The sequence below is a fragment of the Podarcis pityusensis genome (assembly GCF_964106645.2).
Source record: "Podarcis pityusensis genome assembly, chromosome: 2".
Lineage (NCBI taxonomy): Eukaryota > Metazoa > Chordata > Lepidosauria > Squamata > Lacertidae > Podarcis > Podarcis pityusensis.
Genome location: NC_138029.1, coordinates 35,631,778 through 35,649,204, shown reverse-complemented (window position 1 = coordinate 35,649,204; position 17,427 = coordinate 35,631,778). Strand labels below are relative to the sequence as shown.

The following is a 17,427-nucleotide window of genomic DNA, read 5'->3' as shown; positions in this document are numbered from 1 at the left end:
ACGGCGCCAACGGAGGTAGACGCCAATGGCTCCGTGCGCTGCGTGTCTGTATTGTGAGGTCATGACGTTCTCGGCCCCCTCCCTCTATAAATACAGTGTCCCCGCGCCGGGGAGGGGACAGTTGCGGGTTCGTTGGGGAAGGAGTAGGACGTGTACTTCGCGGCTGGTAGGAGCGGAAGTGTTTTTAAAGGCTCCGTTCCTGAAAGTGGTGAGTTTCGGCTTGGGGTGGCTGGAGAGGGGGGCGGTGGGTGGGGGCGGGGAAGGTGGACGTGTATTTCTCGTATTTTGGGCCGTGTTTCATGAGTGGTGGGGGAGGGGTGGTGAAGGCCGCATTGTTCCGCTTGGCCCGCGGTATGTATGGGGGGGAGGAATGAGATAGTCCAATAGTCGTAGTCATGGCAACGTAACTACCGGCGGGGGTGGAATGGAGCGGAATCGTGGCTTCGGTTCTACTACTACCGCGCGTGGGCGGGAGGCAGCGTGACTCCTCGTTCCTATTCCCCCGGGAATGTCCTCCGTTGGCCGCCGCGGAGGGAGCAGCGCCCTGACATCTGCTACTATTCGTCTTGCGCTGCAGTTCCTCCGAAGAGTGGCGGGGAGGGGAGGAGGTTAGTGGAAACTGGCACGAAGTGGTAGGGAAAATACTAAAGAGATAGAAGGGAAGGTATTCCGTTGCTAACATCTCGTTTGCTTTTTCCTCTTAGTAAAAAAATAAATAAAGGGAAATGGCCCGTACCAAGCAGACTGCCCGTAAGTCCACCGGTGGCAAAGCTCCACGTAAACAGCTGGCTACCAAAGCTGCTCGGAAAAGCGCTCCCTCTACTGGTGGAGTCAAGAAACCTCATCGCTACAGGTAATTAAAGGGGGGGTGGAAATAAGAACGTATGTCTTTTTTTTTTTAACAGCAATGGATTCCGGAAAGCAGGCCGGGGTTCATATCTACGCACTTAAGAGATGATAAGGGCTGTATTGACAGTACCTTAAAGTACAGTCTGGTTTAGGGAAGTGGTTGCCCACTCCGCAGCACACTTTGCGCCGTTTTCAGGAATGCTTTTCTGCCGGCAAGATCTGAATTTAGATATCACAGCTTGGGGCCTTGTTCACACTATTCTACTAATTTTGTAGGCCTGGTACTGTGGCGCTGCGAGAGATTCGTCGTTACCAAAAGTCCACAGAACTTTTGATTCGCAAGCTTCCGTTCCAGAGGCTGGTAAGGGAGATTGCTCAAGACTTCAAGACAGACTTGAGGTTCCAGAGTGCAGCCATTGGTGCTCTGCAGGTATGAGTGTGTTAATAGTTACTTTTAACCAGGTATGCTGTGGGGGAGTGGGGAAAAGGGCTAATTACATGTACCAGTTCATGGTTTCTAACACTGTCTGTCTTGCTTTAAAACAGGAGGCTAGTGAAGCATATCTGGTGGGTCTCTTTGAAGACACGAACCTGTGTGCCATCCATGCCAAGAGAGTCACCATCATGCCCAAAGACATCCAATTGGCTCGTAGGATACGGGGGGAGAGGGCTTAAGAGGAGGCAGTTTTTATGGTGTTTTGTAGTAAATTCTGTAAAATACTTTGGTTTCAATTTGTGACTTTTTTTTGTATGAAATTGTTTATAATATGTTACATTTGTACTTAAGTCATTCCATCTTTCACTCAGGATGAATGCTAAAAGTGACTGTTCACATAAAAACTCAGTGATGTGAGCTTTGTTGCTCAACAGTGACAAGTTGCTAATATGCAGAAGGGATGGGTGATCTTTCTTGCTTTTCATGCATGTTTCTGTATGTTAATGACTTGTTGGGTAGCTAAAATTGTAAGGTACTAGAATTGATATAAATGTGTACAGGGTCTTTTTGCAATAAAACTGGTTATAACTTGATCCAAGTGTTTAACAATTGGGGCTGTTAAGTCTGACCATACATCACTGTGATAGAATGTGGACTTTCAGAAGGGTAAAACTACAAGTCTTAACCACAGTGTAACTTACAGTTTCCTAAAAACGTAAACCTGGCAGCTATAGAATACACTATGTGCATTTATAATAGCTATTTTATATATTGTAGTGTCAACATTTTTAAATTAAATGTTTTACATTCACCCAAGGAGTCTTGTCATTGTTGTGGGGAAAGTAGTATTACTATTTTGTCTTATACTATCCCTGCTCAAATCAAGTTAAGCCTGTTCCTTGCTTGGTATGCAACTCCAATTACAGCAGAAGCTTGCTGTACTTACGTAACCTAGAGTGATTAAACGCTTGCTAATTTGGAAAATAGTTTTCCCCACTTCTAACTTATTAAATAGAACACTGTCAGACTTGGTGTTTTTAGGCCTACTTTTAGTGATCAAAGTACTCAAGTGGTATAAATTTGGTCTTGAGTGTTAATACCCTATCCTTGCTGCCTTGGTTGGTTTCTTCATGTATCCTTTTTCTCTTACACTTTTGGGTTTGTTTTGAACCAGTTTGAGTGATCTCGCCATTTATATTTTGAAATGCAGCTTCCATTTCTATAACCAAAGCAGACAATCAGGCTGTAATTTTTTTGGGAGTGGAGTTAATTCTTCACCTAGGCTGCTAGTTGACAGCCGCTGGCAGCAAACAACAAAAATTAAAGGAGTAAAGGGGGGTGTACCGAAAAGTGTATATACAGTGTTCTTCAGATTCTGATTTCTTTAAACAATGTAAGCACAAAACTAGTAACGTTACACACTGAAAAACTGAACTGGCATAGTAAGTTATGCTTGACTCATTACATTGAATCTGTCTCATTTTTAAATGTAGAAACTTTGGTTAATACAAATAGTATGCAAATCCATGGCTTCAGCTTGATTTTATTCCAAATTCTGAAAATGTCCGTATAAACATGAAAAGAAAACGCTTGTAAAAATTCAGTCTTCTGTTGTAGGAGGTAGCCAAAATACTATTTCCAGTGTAGAGTTTTAATCCTTTCATAGTGCCGCCTTAATCCAAGAGCAAGCCGGGAAGCGTATCACTGACTGAAACTAGGCCCTTTTGCATGCCAGTTCAGCTCCAAAAGTAGGTCATTGGCAGAAACCCAGAAGCAGAGCATCATGCATCTCAATCAGACAAACCATTCTGTGTGTTTAAATCCAGCAGCTAAAGAAACAAATGGTCATTAATCTTAAAATAATATTCCTGAAGTTGGCAGTACTTGCTGCTCTAGCCATGGTTTTGAAAGAACAGAATTTGTCTCCTAACCACTAGCATGCTAGATATTAGGTGGTTGGGATACTGACCTGGAAATCCTCATAGATCAAACAGAAGACTTCCTACTGTATTTCATACTAAACCCAAGTCCTTGAACATAATTAGAAACGCAGATATACAATTACTGCGAAGCCTAATCTTATTAGCTTTCTAGGTCTTGGAATTACTAGCTTGCAAGTACACTAAGTATGCTTCATTAACAGGCTATAGAGGCCTTGCTACTTTTTAGTTGTACACCAAAGAACAAATATCCTTACCAATTCTTCTTATTATTTCCTCACTTTCATCTTCAGTGTTTGATTCAAATACAAGACAGTCGAAGGTGCTTTGTTCCGAAGACTCAGGTGAAACCCTATACAGTATAATGTATTGAAAATTATTCTTGCCTGCATTGCCAAATCAATCGGAACAGGTTACACTAAAATACACATCCGCCTATGCAGATTTTGCAGATGTATTATTAAACAAGATTGACACAATAGTGGATTAATTCCACTTCATTAGTGATGCTTCCTGGATGTTACATTATTGTGCAACAAACTTTAAAAGCCCTGAAATATTTGTGATGAGAAGTCAGGATTTCAGAAGGAAGCTATGGCCTGTGCACAGCATTGAAGGCAGGATCAAATATAGCCAGCTTGATACCCAACATCAGTACAAATGAATGCACAATAAAAGAACATCTGGAAGAGCCTTAAAACACAGCAGGGTAAAATAACAAAGTGACAGAACACAAAAAGATTGGGCAAATAAATGCAGCTGACTCCGAAAGCATGTAAGAATCTGGGCTATCAGATTGGCAAAGGGAGGGAATCCCATAATGAGGTACTGATGACAACACACTGGGCAATATATTTGATATGCATGTGGCAGAATGAATCTTTGCTCATTCTGCCCCATCTTAAATCCTTTAAGCACACTGGCAAGCTGAGGTACTGCCAACACATCGCTTCTGACCTTTACAGGACCTGGGGCCTAGCTCTTCATCCAAACTTGGGGGCATATTTCATTGTGAAAGTGCTCTGTTGTGATGCACTGGAGTCAGGCTACAGACTCAAGTAGCAAATCTGGGGTTCCCCCCCTTTATTTTGCTTCAGTTTTACAAAAGCATCAAAATTATGCTAATATATTGATGCATAAGCAAAGCCTGATCTACCAGTGGAAGATCAATGCTCTATATATACTTCAACCTTTTCAGAGATGGCACAAACCTTTACCCCAAACAATGCATGGGGGGGGCATATTTGTAGTACTACTGTTGGGACGCGCCTAAGATCAGTTAGTGACTGGGTAGCAGGTCTCAACCCACCAGCTGAAAGGCCAGTGATGGCTAAACTAGGCCAGGGTGAATTTCCCCCCAAACAACCCAAAGTGCCTTGGGGTATTCCAAATAGGATGGATGATTTTATCAAAAGGAGAGGCAGACGTACAATAGAGTATGTGCTCAAAAGCATGATTTACATAGGCTCGGAGTGTATAGTAAGGGATTTCAGCAGAATTGTTGGCAGGGAAAACTGAAAAGATCAACTCAAACTTCAGCCTGCTCTAAATGCATTGCTGCCACATGCAACTACACAGCCAGGGATAATAGAATCCTGGTGTAGTGTATCTCTAGTTATGTGGGTGGTGGCTATTTTTAACTCACACACTGCAGAAGGCGAAGAGATTGTTGCTGTCCAGACGCCGTCCCACACAGGAAATGTCTGTATAAGAGTAACGAAACAGAACCTGGCAACAACATTGAGTGATCTGATAAGGCAGTGGCCTAGAACTGATTATTTACAATTTTATGCTCTTTGTTTTCTAAATGTGTGTGAATGCACCATGCACACAATCAAATAGAGATTTTGTTGTAGACTTAAACAAATAGCTCCTCTATGTGCAACCTATCTTCCAGTAAATCACACACATTATGGGCAAGTTCTACCTAGCAGAAAGCAGCTAAATTCATTGGCCTGCATTCTATGAATAATTTTGACATAAAATATTTAAATATAGTCAGGACAAGCACAAACAGTAAAGAAAAGTACTCTAACCTTTGAAGCAGCTTTCTCTTGAACAACGACTTCTGTTTCTTTGACATCAAATAAAACCTCCTGTGAAAATATATTCAAAATGTTCGAAACAATAATGGGTAAGTAAAATGCACTGTTAATTGTCAAAACGCCTGCAACAGAAAATGAACAGATAAGGCCTGAGCATTTTGCTAGGATTTCAAGTCTTTTCCTCATTTTTGCTTCCTTCAACTTGGTGTGATTTGGGGTAGAAATAATCACAGTGATAGCCTCAAACTGATCACTTAACAGACTGCATAATTTTCACAAAATTGCCAATGTAAACATTTTTATGTACGTCAGATAAAAATAGTTGGTGTCAATTTACGCTCTCAGATTTGCCCTATTGTAGTTTATAGCACTGACTTCAGTAGCTGTATATGGATTTTTTTAAAAAAACCACAAAATAGTTCTACCAATCTATACGTTTGATGTATTAATGTATTCACAAAAGAGTAATTTAAGCTCAGTCTCACCTACCCCACAGGGTTATTGTGAGGATAAAGTTTGGGGGTAGGGGAGAAAGCAGAACAATGTACACAAGCCTTGAGCTTATTAGACGAAAGAATAATTTAAACCCACTGCTTTAAATTATGTTCCTGACATGAAGCACTCACCTGGGTTGAATAAAGATGCACATGTGAGTAAGTTGCTACATTATGAGCTACCCAGAAAACAAACCAGTAGCAGCCTTGAGTGCCTTCACTGGAACAGCAATTGACTTTCTCCAGCACTGGGGAAACACAAGTCGCATGCTATGCCAGCTCATTCTGGCAACGGGGTGAAACAATGGCCTTATTTATTTACAAAGCTCATCCACCCCATCTTTAAGAGGGAAACACTTGGGCATTCTGAGCTGCATAGCTCAGAAAGGGGCCATGCAGCTAATTAATCTCCCTTTGGTCCATTCATGTTTTGTAAGCGTTTCCTGGTATGGTGCGATGGCGCATCCGATGGTGGTGGCATCTTGCAGGTACAACGGGCCGGATTCAGCTAAGTTAGTGTGCTAGCATAAGTCCCACTAAGCCATGGGGCCTTCCCCCCTCTTCTCTCCCCATGGGATATGGTTCCATAGGGCAAGCTGAAACACCGATGGAACAACTGGAACAGCGCAGCATTGAATTCCTCTTGAGTAGCAGCTGCTCTTGCATTGCTGCAGTGGATACTACTGTGGCTTGTAATAAGGTCTCAGCGTTGTGGTCGTTTCAAACCACCTCCATCACTTGTTTGCTGGTGGGATCAGGCGTTGCTTTTTGAAAAGCTCAGTCTCAGAAACCCACAGTAGGTGAGTTGTTGTTGGCCAGGCAGACAGACTGGATGAGTCTAGAACCAAATTGTACAGAGAGAAGAGGCTGGGGCCCTGTATGTTTTCACTAAGATGGTGACACAACTTCAAACCTTTATGTCCATATTTAAATGGCAAGGACTCGTGCGCAAGTAGTAAATTGCAAACATCAGCTTCAAGCAGTTTTAAGAGTAACTGTAGGCTGGGGTGATTGTCTGATTAAGCCCCTCCCTCTCTTTTCTTTTTTGACAGCTTCATCTTCCCACATATGCAGGAGGGAGAGAGAGAGAAATCTATCCTGTGTGTTTAATGGACTATAACCTTGAATTTTTATTTGCCTGCATTTCTATAGTACCCCAATATAAAGCACTGTGCTCTGTCATAGAAATACAATCAAGGTGAAAAAGCATACAGTGGTACCTCGGGTTACATACGCTTCAGGTTACTCCGCTAACCCAGAAATATTACCTTGGGTTACGAACTTTGCTTCAGGATGAGAACAGAAATTGTGCTCCGGCAACGTGGCAGCAGCAGGAGGCCCCATTAGCTAAAGTGGTGCTTCAGTTTAAGAACAGTTTCAGGTTAAGAACGGACCTCCGGAACGAATTAAGTACTTAACCCGAGGTACCACTGTACAGGCAAAAATGCAATGGTCTTGGGAGCGTAGGAGAAACATGAGAAGCTCTATACCATTCTTCTTTTAAAAAAATGGTAGAAAGGGGGGGGGAGGATCTCTTTAGCAGGTAGTGCATTAGAACTCAGGTCTCTCACTCCTCACAAATTGCATGCCAACCTGACAGGAAAAAAGGAGGTTGTTTAAGGAGCCAGGCTGTAAAGTATGTTGAGGAATGTGTGCTGTCTCTCCAAATCCTGACCTGCTGGTAGACTTATAAAGGTCTGCAACTAGAGATACGGCCACCATTTGGGTCTCTCTGTTGATTTTGTAGCCTTCTGGCTGGAATAAAATCAGTTTATGTACGTTTAGTGACTTGCTGCAGTGTTGTTTGAAGTGGCTACTTCTAGCTGCTGCAATTAAGTGACTGGTTAAGAAAAGTTCACTCAGGTCTCATATCCAATCTGGGACAGCAGTTCTATACTCATCAAGGCCAGGACTAGGCCTGGTGGTAGCTGACAGTGTGGTAGGGTAGAGGAAGAGGGCACACATTAAATACATTTTGGTGGTGGGGTGCATTATCCCCCTCCCCCCGAATTTAAAGAATTTACATATCACACAAAGGTACCTCAGGAATTTTTAAAATCTGAGATAGTCAACTCTCTTTCCTCACGCACATGATTTAAGGGAGGGTTCTCAGAGCTATTTCTAAAGAAATGTGCAACCGAGCGCAGAAGGCATTACGGAAACTGCTAACATGCAGAACTGAATGCCCAAAGAAGTAAAGCCTTGTAGTAAATTAGCCGGTGCAGGCAGGGGCTGATGGGAGTGTGTAGTCTGCAGGGCAGCAAGTTGGGGGGGGGGACCATAATGAATTGTTTGTGGTGAATGTGCCAAGCTAGGTTGCTCCCCTCCTCCTCACTCTTGCATTCCCTGAACCAGCCTTGCTCCTCCTGAACCATTGTTTGTAGTTTGTTTCGCTCCAACAAACCACAATCTGTAAGCCAAGGCCAAACTTTGGCAACAGGTCAAGGTTTGTGGAATGTTTGATGGAAACAGATCATGACCTCTGGGTTCAGATGCCGAACGGTAAGACAGGGATCATAGTTTGTTTTCGTCAAGCGTTTCTTGGCAGCTTTCATATGAAATTGTAATTCCTAGACTTGTAGAAGGGGGCATATATTTAGAGTATTCTTTCTCCAAAAGATCTACCAGAATTGTCATCACTATACTGCACAAATTCAGCGAATACAATTAAAGTTTCACTATTTAATAGCTTTTCAGATTCACCAAGTTTTTTGTGAATGGTACTTGTCAAAAACAATTATCTGCTTGCTGCTATTTTGTTTCTTTCCCTTCTACAACGATGACTACTGCTTAGTTGTCGCAAGCCATTTGATCAAAGGAGGAAGAAAAGAAATACTCCTTCAGTTCCAAGTAGATTCTTTATTTTTTCCTCACAGGCTATAGGAGTACAAAAGTTGGGCCTGTCTCTCATCTTGTGTTCTTGACTGGAGAAGCTCAATAATTTTTGCGTACATCCCAAATTGGAGGGCTTTTGGTTGCTAGGCAAAAGCGTCTTTTCCTTTGAGAGACCTGGTTAAAATTTGGTTAGTTTGCTGGACTAGGGCTAGAGAGATCCAAGTTCAAATCCCACTTCAGTCACGAACTTCAGTGGGTGAATTTGGGCCAGACACCATCTATTAGTCTAATGTATCACAAAGGGTTATTGAGAAGATAAAGTTTGGCGGGTGGAGAAGAGAACAGAATATTGTACACTGCCTTGGGCTTACTTGAGGAAAGATAGGGGAAGAATGAATAAAAAAAAGTAAGGTTTGACTCTCCCACCTATCAATAATTTTGCCCTCATAACCTATAATCTGATTTAGCAATTCCTCACAAAGAAAGAATGGGCAAAGAGTTATTGCGGTCAAACTCCAGTCTGCTTAAAATTAAAAAACGAACAAAAATTGAGAGGAAAAACCAGACGTATGCAAAGGCAGAAATATACAAGAATGCATCTAACAACTGTAAGCCCTACTCGTGTGCCAGTCTCCACATTTTGGAAAAATGTCTCCACATTTTGGACTGTTAAAGCAGGAAACGTACCTGTCGTGGCAAATGTTTCTCTAAAACCATAGGTATGCCTTGGTCTAACACCTCTTTGCTTCCATACTGAAAATAAGAATCGAAAAGGTGTAACAAAAATAAAAGACATAAACCAATAGCAAGGAAAGCTAAACAATCCTCCCTTCTCTGTCCAAGACCCAGTCTCACCTTTCCTACATTGACGTGGCCTAAGTACCGCAGGTTGTACAGCAGCCTGAGGAGAAAATGGTCACAATAATTAATCCACGGTGTCTATAAGTAGCTCATTCGTTTAGACCAGGGCGAGGGGATGGCAGTTCAAGTGAAACAGGCCGATACCAGAACAAAATGTACATGGTGTGCACGTTTATGTGGCTGCTTTTCTCCACAATAATCAAGCGGTGATTGCACACACCAAAATGGATCTCCTCCTTCTGGGTATATAATGAGAAAAGTGCCCATTTAAACATGCACGCACTAGTCACAATTGAGATCTATATTGTTTAACCATACCAGAGTGTAAAAACGTAATGTCGGCGCTACTGGCTCTCCACGATAACTACTGGCTCTGGGCAAGAGGTCTGTGCCACAAGAACAGGCTCTAAATATGTACACAGCAACTGAAGTGGAATTCCTAAGTTGGCTTGACCTTAGAAACTGCTTTACCTCACTCCCCACTCACCTCAACTTTCACTGAAATCTTGTTTTGAATAAACATTCACAAACTTTTTATTTATAATAATCAGCTAAATAGTTTGAGGATCTATACTACTTTGTAACATGCAGAAAACAGCATTCTTAGAGAAACCAAAGACTGGAACTGAGGGAAGTCATGGGGGTGGGGGGGTTTGAGTGGGAGGGAGGAAAAATGGGGAAAACAAGGATGATATGTTTTTGGATAATATGACTTGTTATAATTTTGAATTAAATAAAAAATAAAAAAAAACTTTCACTGAAATCTTATGTGCCTTCCCCTTTCAGTCCTCCTCATTCAACAGGGTACGGGGAGCTATTCTCTCTTTGGTAATATGCAGGGCTTTTTTTTTCAGCCCGAACACACTGGAACTTCATTCCAGCACCTCTCAGGTGGGCGCCATTGCCGTTATAAGAGAACAAGGGAGGCGTTCATGGTGAGTTCCAGCACCTATTTTTCCAGAAAAATAGCACTGGTAATATGGGCCTTCCAAATCTTCCTCTCAGTTTGGCGTGGGATTTTACTTTCGTGTCCCTTCATGGCCCTAGGTGGCTCAAAAGCACCCCCAGTTGTAAACATAACACTGTTTTGCTGCTGTTGTGTGTCTCTCTCACGAACCACGTGGTGATCAGCCTAGAGCTGTGTGGCAGGTGGAAAACAGCCCAAGGACCGTAACGTTTCCACCTTAATTACAGGCTGCATTCAGAATGAATCCATGCTGACTACCTTTATTGTTACCGATTGCCAAAAGCTGGAGCCTGCAACTGTTTTGCTGCCGCTCTGCTCCCCTGGCAGCCCCTACCTGCCCCCCTGCAAGCACCGGTCCTCTTTCTTTTCCTTGTGCGTGTGCTCATGCTGGAGCTGGAAGCTGGGGATTTTCTCCTGGAGGATTTTCAGGTAGGGGAGAAGCGGCTTGTACATCCCTCCATCGTGCCACTTCCAGCGGATCAGACGGAAGCTCAGAGGCTTGCCCTTGTACTTCTGTAGCACTGTCCCAGCCTGAAGAGAAACAGAAAGGTCGAGAGCATGGGCAAGAATTTCTAGCACTGCTTACCTGGCACTAATCCCAATCATAGAGGTTACAAGCTTTTTTCTGTGCTGTTCCCACAATACAGTGGTACCTTGGTTCTCAAACACCTTGGTACTCAAACAACTTGGAACCCAAAGTGTTTTTCAGAAGATGAACATGCTCCATTTTGAGTGTTACACTTCTGATTTTAGTGTTACGCTTCTGATTTGAGTGCCACACTTCCGTTTTGAGTGTTACGCAGAGGTCTGTCTGTTTTTGCTATTTATTCTGCATTTTTGTAGGTCTTTTTTTTTGTGACTGTGTGGAATCCAGTTCAGCTACTGATTGATTGATTGATTGATTGATTGACTGCAGTACATTGTTTATCACTTTCATTTTATGGATCAATGGTCTTGTTAGATAGTAAAATTCATGTTAGATTGCTGTTTTAGGGGCTGTTTTTAAAAGTCTGGAACGGATTAATCCATTTTGCCTTACTTTCTATGGGAAAGTGCTCCTTGGTTTTGGAATGCTTTGGTTTTGGAACGAACTTCTGGAATGGGTTAAGTTTGAGGACCAAGGTACCACTGTACATAAAGGAGCACATCTTCATATTTTTCTCCCATAAGGAGGAACAGGTCCAATAGAGGGACTGGTACGTTCAGTCTGGGAAAGACACAATTCAGAGGCAGTATGACAGCCACCTTGAAATATCTGGAGGAGCATCACATAGATGAAGGAGCAAAGTTCTTTTCTGGTGATCTAGAAAGGCTCAAACCAGTGCCTTTAAATTACAAGAAAAAGGATTCAGGCACTAAGTTCCAGAAAGAACTTCCTGACAGCACAAGCAGTTTGTCACTAGAAGAGATTGCCTTGGCAAAGTGGAAGTTGTAACTCTGTGAGTGGTACATTACAGTGAATAGAATTCTTTAAGGGAAGGAATGTGTTTCAAATGTGCTTTAAATATATGGCGTCCACACAGCCTGACTAGACCTGCATGGGATTGCACAGTCATTAATTTCCATCTGTCAGGCAAGCCAGATCTGACACTTACATGGAAAGCATGAACAAAGCTCCCGGGATAAGATATTCTGCCCCAGCCCCCCGCCCTGACAGAAATACATGTAAGCAAACAGCTTGATTTGTTCAACTTTGCTATACTCAGAGGAAGCACAGTAAAAAAATTCTCTTGATCCAAAAAAATGCTGAAATATTTAGGTGATTGTTTTGTTTGTTTGTTTGTTTGTTTTAAAAAAACCTAATTAATTGTATTGCTAGCTCTATCACAAACTGTCTGAATACTGAGGTTCAAGAAAGACTGGGCAATTTTTTTATAATATTAAGCTGTGGTTTCCCCACTAGCTGCAGTAGACAAGGAGTCTATAGCTTGCCGTGGTTTCAAGCAGATTCCTATGCCTCCCCAATAGTTGTCTTGATCCCCACATTTCTCATACCTATAAACATTGTAAAAGAAAACTTTAAAAGCGAGCAAACCACTGGTATCAATTTAAGTTTCTGAAATTCTAAAGTAATTATAATAATTCTATTCATTCCTGCAGTGCAAAGCTCTATACTTTTTAGAAAGAAAGAAAGAAAGAAAGAAAGAAAGAAAGAAAGAAAGAAAGACATTTTGTTTCCCAGTCTTTCTGTATCCCTCCCACACCCTCAATTCTTCACCATGATCTCCAGGTCAAACACCAGAGCTTTAGCTCTGCACAGTTCCCATAGCAACACCACACAGCCATCTCTTCTGCTCCTTTCTCAGGATCTCAGGCAACACAGCAGCCTTAGTCCCCCGAGATCAGAGCGTTCCCTTTCACACCTGTCCATTGCATGCGTTCCTCAGTGAAGATCCATTTATCTCATCAATAACATCTCCAACCAGCACCACCTCATCCACTGCTGCCTGGCTTTGGGGGAGCACATTTACGATGAAAATCCGTCCATCCAAATATCTGTGACGAGAAGAGGGAGAGGAAGGGGTGGAGAGAGACAAGCCAAGGGCTCGCATTGAAGAGTTGAGGTACCACATACTTGAGGCAAAAGAAGGAAGATCACAGGGGAGAAAGAAATGGTGAATGTCTTTTAAAAGAGATTTCTTTCTTTCTTTTGCTCAGAATGATGGGAAAATAATAGATAGGGAACTGGTGGCCTTCCTCATGTTGTTAGACTTCAACTCCCATCATCCCCGAGATCAATGGCGATGTTTGCTAGGGCTGATGGGAGTTTGAGTCCAACAACATTTGGAGGGCCACAGAGTTCCCCATCTACTACTTGTTCATACATTCTTATTTTCTGCATCTATAGGCTGCCTTTCAGGGTTTCTCTTTTCAACGTGGTTTCTAACCACCATCACCACCACCTTTAATGTTAACCAAACTAGCACAAGCTCCCTGAAAATGAAGGGCTGCAAATAGCATGGTTAAGATCAACCCAAACTTTGCAAGGCAACCCTCACACAAGCAGATCGCTTTGTGGATTTCTTGTCCACTCGGCTGTACTAGAAGAAACCACCCACATGATCGGTTGCTTATGCAAACGGTGTCTTTGGCAAACATGAAAAATGGGTGTAGCATTTTGTGGGTCAGGCTTCACCAAAGCCCCCTTCATTAGAGGCTCATATGTAGGTGGTAAAAATATGTACTCAATCATTGGCACTGCGCCTCTTCTACTTCTGCAAAATTCTACTTCTGCAAAATTATTAGGGCAAAAAGACTATTTGGCTCGGATAGCCCACGGCGTTTAAAACCAGCGGTAGGTTGCAAAAAGACAAGGCACAACGGAAATCCTTCACAAGCCAGAGCGCAGCAGCTAATTTGCACATCTGTTGTGTACCATCAAGGTAATTGCACAAGCTTCATGGATGCCAAAACTGGCAGACACATTACCATTCTTGAGAGACATCCTTTTATGAAATGCTTAAGCCTCATGGGGATGGGAATCTCAAACGTGAATGAACAAAACTTGGAGGTGGCTCCTCAAAAATAATGAATTGCTAGACGTTACTGTGTAAGCCTCCCAGCAATTGATTGTACATCACTGTTCTTTCTTTGTACGTTCCTTTTTATGAAGCATTTGTTACTAAATAATAAAAATGATTTTTTAAAAATCAAATAATTATTGGAACTCTTCTTAGCTGGTTTCTGTGGCGTTTGCACTTATTCCCATCTGATTTTTTCCTTCTGCAATGCTGTTGATTGGGATTCTTGGGGGTTTACAAGCTCCTCTCAGAAGTGCTCTAAAAGGCCATGTACGGCCTGGGGACTACATGTTGCACAGTAGTAGGCTGAACGCCCTTGTCAACACTAGGATTTCTACCTTGCAGAAAGCGCTAATCTTTATTGCTAGGCACAGGCTCAGGTCACGGTTTGTCAAAGCCACTGCTCTTAAGTTACAAATAACCAGGGGCGAGGGAATTCAGTCATTCTGTACGAGCATAGAATTTGCTACTGGGTACAGAATTCAGCATATTGAAAATGACAGGCTTTGTTTTTAAAATCCAAGTTTATGGTTACATTTTTAGTTTGCCTTCCCTCCAAAGAGCTTCGCAGAGAATGCATGGTTCCCTCCCTTCCTCCTCACAATAACCCTGCGAGGTAGTTTAGGTCAGGCATAGGGAAACTCAGCTCTCCATCATCCCTGACCACTGGTCCTGTTAGCTAGGGATGATGGGAGTTGTAGTCCCAAAACATCTGGAGGGCCAAGTTTGCCGATGCTTGGTTTAGGCTGAGATATAGTGACTGGCCCAAGTTTGCCCGGCAAACTTTGCAGCTGAATGTGCATTTGCACTTGAATCTCCAGCGTTTTATAGTCCAACTATCAAACCATGGCGGTTTCCCTTTGTATCCTTTTATGGCTGCAAAGATTAGCACATTTGCAAAGTCAATCAGGATCCAATATGGTTTCAAATAGGATGGGGGACAGCGTGTTAAGATTCCATTGCAGGGGGCTGGACTAGAAGACCCTCTGGGTCGCTTCCAACTCTACAATTCTATGATTAGTCTGGATGAATGTGGGCAATGGTTGGTGAAATCTCAGAAGTCAGGCAGGGAGATGAATGGAATTTCCAGGCCTGGGAGAGGCCCTGCCCCTTGCCAGCTCCATGCTTTTAGCACAAGCAGAATACACTCCACAAAACTGTATCAGGCTGGCATTCGTTTCAGTGACCAACTCTCATTGTTCCCTATGGGCTTTATCTTACAGATCCACACCAGGATATTTATTTAAAACAGTGGATTTTGTGCAGAGGAAGTTCAAAGCAAGTAAGGATGTGCCAGGTCTCTTACCTGAGCACCATTCCCAGCTCCCTGCAGGGGACAGTTTCGTAGGTCAGGCACACCTAGAAAGCAGTGCAGTGGTACCTCAGGTTACATACGCTTCAGGTTACAGACTCCGCTAACCCAGAAATAGTGCTTCAAGTTAAGAACTTTGCTTCAGGATGAGAACAGAAATTGTGTTCCGGCGGCGCGGCAGCAGCAAGAGGCCCCATTAGTTAAAGTGGTGCTTCAGGTTAAGAACAGTTTCAGGTTAAGAACGGACCTCCAGAACAAATTAAGTACTTAACCCGAGGTACCACTGTATTTATCAGTGTGGTATCCAGCAAGCTTGAATAAATCCTCCTTCAGAGCCTTGGTGTAGATGAGAAATTTTGCTTCTTATAGGGGCGTTGGCTTTAAAGGAAGGCAGTGGAAGGCCCTGAAGCCTCAAATTCTCCATTTATCCGCAAAAGGCTCATTGGGATGAAACACTGTCATGACGCTATACTACGTGACTTCAGGGTTAGAGGCTTCTAGTGCAATCCACTTTTAGATATTCACCACATCTTAAATTAAATGATCCCTAATCTGCAGAGCAAATGATCAAAGCCCAGAGATGCTTGACTCAGACAAGCAGACCAAGCATAGTCTTGCCCTGTCTTTACTGATAACACACAGCAAAATAATAAAAATAAAATCAGCCACAGGCCAGTGTCACAAAGCCAAGGAGGGAGAATTTGTGATTCTCCAGATGCAGTTAAGACTCCAACTCCCATCAGTCCCCTGTCATTACTGCCAATAAACAGGAATAATGGGAGTTGAAGTCCACCAATACTTGGGAGTGTCACAGAGTCCCCATCGCTTCATGAGGTCAACCTGAGGCTGATTTTGGCAGTGCAGAAGTACTTCAAATAATGTACCACAGATCCTTCCCCTACCCCAAATACCACAAACGGAAAGATGCACACATATTTAAAAACAGCTTAGATTGATGTAAACTGGAATCCTTGTTCTGTGGCCTAGCTGAAGCCAGAGCCCTACAGCATTTCAGTATAGCTGAAGTTGTCCAAGTACAATGATTTAAAATTCTAAGTGTAGCTGTCAATGGACTCGGGTTCAGACTCGGTTCAGAGAGACATAGAGTTCAAGTTTCTCAAATAGGACATTATTAAAAGGTTGAATGAAAGACCCATAAAGCACTTTAAAAATTCACAAAGAGCCACAAAGTGATTTAATCAAGCAGAGAAATCCCAGAGGTGTTACCATTTCCCTGCCACAAACCTCCATGCTTCTGAGACATTAAAATGTAAATAGAAAAAAACCACCACATAAACATAAAGTTCCAGTCCAGAGTAGAGGCGCCATTTTTGGCCTGTTGCTACAGGTGTGAAACAGATGGTGCCATCCCTATCTGTAAGCAGCAAGATGGGAGAATATCATGAATTGTGCAAAAGGGGGTATTGAGAGAGAGGACTAAAGCTTCTTACCGGAAGTTGCCAGCTTTCATCCAAGAAACTGGAATTCTACAAACAGAAAGAATGGCAAACTATGAGAGGTCAAGCCAGAGGTTAAAAGGAAAGATGGGAAAATACAGCTATTAATCCAGCCTTCTTCGGACTACATCTCTCCTCAGAACCAGCCAGGATGTGCTCCCTGGAGCTGCTGGGAGTTGTAAATCGAAACCTCTGGAGGGTATTAAGCAGTGGAAGCTGCATGAAACTTAGGTCCCCAAATCATCAACTACTGTACCTGCAAATCTAGGGAGAAATTCATTTCTGTCACCACCAGCATCAGAGAGAGGAAAGGCTCTGGAAGGAGGAAATAAGAGAATCAAAAATTGCTGCCGGATTTCTGACCAACTTTATACATTCATTTATCGGTAAGTCAAGGGACACACTGAGAACACGAACCAAGAAATCTCAAACTTGCAATGGAAGCAAGTCTCCCTAAAGTAATATTTGAGCCTTTCAAAAATGTAGCCAACACAGAACAAAGGCAAGTTTCTCAGCTGGCGCCACTCACTTGTACCTCACACAGATTGAACAGAAAATAAAATCTTTACAAATAGTAACGGTGGTTCTCACAGATCAGCTGCATCATGCCTTGGTGGGCAGGTGTGTGAGGTCACTCAGGGTGCACCAACAGGTTGAGAAGGCGAAATGGGAACTTTGCCCACAGGCTCAATCAAGCCGTATACACGAGA

The 17,427-nt window shown here is 42.8% G+C and overlaps 2 protein-coding genes across 2 annotated transcripts in view; one reads left to right on the top strand and one right to left on the bottom strand.

Moving 5' to 3' along the window:
• The first annotated feature begins 64 nt into the window (after positions 1–64).
• On the top strand, positions 65–2,096 carry H3-3B (H3.3 histone B). The gene is made up of 4 exons (XM_080994137.1): positions 65–208; positions 705–853; positions 1,126–1,279; positions 1,396–2,096. Exons 2-4 carry the CDS (start codon positions 726–728, stop codon positions 1,522–1,524), a joined length of 411 nt encoding a protein of 136 aa, XP_080850263.1. The 5' UTR covers positions 65–208; positions 705–725; the 3' UTR covers positions 1,525–2,096.
• A 714-nt stretch (positions 2,097–2,810) lies between these two features.
• LOC308470529 (uncharacterized protein) overlaps positions 2,811–17,427 on the bottom strand; it is a 30,157-nt gene continuing 15,540 nt past the window's right edge. Inside the window, exons 6-16 of the mRNA XM_080993949.1 lie at positions 16,974–17,032; positions 16,712–16,747; positions 15,255–15,307; positions 12,791–12,923; positions 10,762–10,958; positions 9,455–9,500; positions 9,287–9,352; positions 5,262–5,321; positions 4,871–4,953; positions 3,483–3,577; positions 2,811–3,114 (exon numbers count right to left, since the gene is read on the bottom strand). Coding sequence (XP_080850075.1) covers positions 3,080–3,114; positions 3,483–3,577; positions 4,871–4,953; positions 5,262–5,321; positions 9,287–9,352; positions 9,455–9,500; positions 10,762–10,958; positions 12,791–12,923; positions 15,255–15,307; positions 16,712–16,747; positions 16,974–17,032 — 863 coding nt within the window. The 3' untranslated portion in view covers positions 2,811–3,079. The remainder of the gene's footprint in view (positions 3,115–3,482; positions 3,578–4,870; positions 4,954–5,261; positions 5,322–9,286; positions 9,353–9,454; positions 9,501–10,761; positions 10,959–12,790; positions 12,924–15,254; positions 15,308–16,711; positions 16,748–16,973; positions 17,033–17,427) is intronic.